This window comes from Nanorana parkeri, unplaced genomic scaffold (genome assembly GCF_000935625.1).
Source record: "Nanorana parkeri isolate BGI_ZX_2015 unplaced genomic scaffold, ASM93562v1 scaffold1037, whole genome shotgun sequence".
Taxonomy (NCBI): domain Eukaryota; kingdom Metazoa; phylum Chordata; class Amphibia; order Anura; family Dicroglossidae; genus Nanorana; species Nanorana parkeri.
In genome coordinates, this window is record NW_017307305.1 from 293,944 (window position 1) to 296,203 (window position 2,260).

A 2,260-nucleotide genomic window follows, 5' to 3' on the forward strand; every position below is an offset into this window, starting at 1 on the left:
CCCCCCCATACATGACAAGGATCAAACCTAGCCATTGGCTGTTAAGGCGCCAAGTATTGCACCCAGGGAAAGGTAGTTGGAGTGTCATATGTTTCCCCATTCCCAGAAATACTCTAGCTTTCAGGTGGACTGGTGGTGGAAAAGGGTACAAAGATGTCACCTGTACTGGATTCGCCAGGACAGTCCCACCTCTTGGACCTCAGTCTCAATGATGCTGTGTCTGATTCAGCTTGGTGCCTTGGGGGCACCTGAAACCCAAATTTCAATATGCAAGGAGAAAACACAAAAGAAATACTGCTCCTCCACGGCTCAGGAAAGGAATGAGCTTGGTGCTTGACACTGGGAGCACATCCTCGCTCCAATATTGGCCCATACAAACAGAAGAAAAGCTGACGGGCATAGTCTATTGAAACTTGTACCACATCACTGGTGTCCCGCCCAAGGTCCGCTCACAAATAACGCGTTTCACCCAATGAGGCCTTTTGTTGACTTTTTGCATACATTTCGGGCCTGGATGCTTTTCTTAATCATTTTTAGCCGGTTACTAATTCAGAAAATGCATGTTACATGTGTGTTTTGCATATGTTTCAGGCGCTCCTCTTAAAGTCTATGGGGGCCCAAACACTTGACTATTCTCCAGGAGAAACTCTTGTACTTTTTTAAGCTACAGGCATTTTAGTACAAGCGACTGAACGCTCAGATGTAAACAGAAGCCATTGAAAACAATGGGATTCCTCCTGTTGAGGGTTGTAACTCTTAGGCATTCAAGCTACAAAACACTCAGGTGTGAATGGGTGCCTTAATGTCTGTAATTCACCTTTTGTGTCTGAGGACGAAGGATGTTTTCTGATATAGACGGCATACACAACACAGGCTCCCACTGCTCCCACAATGAGCACCACCATGAGGACACCAAGAACGATTGATAAAACGCCATCACTTCCTGAAATATAAAAATGTAAATGATCTTAGACGTGTAAAACACTCCTCTGCCATTGTCTCAGGGCTACAAATAGGACACGTTGTTAGATAACAGTTGGGTGCACGCTGTGGTATTTAGTCTATTACAAAAATCAAAAATGTGCATAAGCTGAGTGCAATTTGAATCCTCTTTATATCAGTTTTAAAGTGGACTCATCAATAAAGTGTATCTAAAGCCAAAATCTTTTTTATAATGTTGGATAGAGTAGGAAGAGATCAGAACCTTTGTGAGATACAATATTCCTCAATATAGACAAAAGAAAGCACGCCAAAACTAACCTTTGGGGATCCCCTTTATGGAGGTGATATCTATCACCTTGAAAGAAGGGACTCAGAGTCCCCAAAATGTTCCTTGGTTTTGTATGGAACTCCAGTAAACACTTTGGACTGAACCTTGATGTGCTGGCTTTTATCTGTATTGGGCTTTTCATGGTACCACGGTTGGCCAAGTAACCTCTAAACCCTGGCAGTAGAGGAATCTGTGCTGTACGGGCTGTTAATGATGATGTTTTTTGTTGCTGTTTGGGTTCTTGGGACATTCATTCTCCCTCTATTGGTCCTGGTGACCATTGTTCCACAGGAAATCTCCCCAATGGGACACCAATGGCAAAAAAGTGGGCAGTGGCTACGTGAAATAAGTACATTATAAAAAAATATTGACACGTTGAGCTGTGTCATATTATATATAAAAATAATTATAAGTTTATAGTTCCTCGTTAATTGTTCATATTTAGTGATTTCAATTATTTGTTTTAAAAATATTATCCTACTTTATAATTGGGTCAGAGGTTTTTTGTTTTAAATGAATAAACACGGCAAAAAAAGGCAAATGGTATATTGTATAATTATCCAGAAAACATCACTAACCTTTAGACCCTCCAACTGGCACAGGATGCGGACAGTGATCCTTACATTCGGGTGTTTGACACCTAAAAGTATAAATCACAAATAAATTAATTATTTACATATAAAAAAAATTATACATTTACATATAAAAACTGTAAGCATGGTCATAGAAGGACCAAAGTACTACTAAGAGCCATCTACGTATCTTAAAGCTCATTGCTGCTCTAGAACTCGAGTGCTGGGTGGTGCGTGTGCACCTGTTCTCTCTTTTTTTTGGATCTCGCTTCAATCCCCCCCAGCGTCTCCCCATACACTTTAATCCCCTCCGGTGTCTCCCCATACACTTTAATCCCCTCCGGTGTCTCCCCATACACTTTAATCCCCTCCGGTGTCTCCCCATACACTTTAATCCCCTCCGGTGTCTCCCCATACA

General features: G+C 41.5%; 1 protein-coding gene across 1 annotated transcript in view; it reads right to left on the reverse strand.

The window, feature by feature from the left end:
• TNFRSF1A (TNF receptor superfamily member 1A) overlaps window positions 1-2,260 on the reverse strand; it is a 24,393-nt gene that overhangs the window by 3,008 nt on the left and 19,125 nt on the right. The window contains exons 6-7 of the mRNA XM_018567361.1: window positions 1,849-1,910; window positions 818-943 (exon numbers count right to left, since the gene is read on the reverse strand). Coding sequence (XP_018422863.1) covers window positions 818-943; window positions 1,849-1,910 — 188 coding nt within the window. The remainder of the gene's footprint in view (window positions 1-817; window positions 944-1,848; window positions 1,911-2,260) is intronic.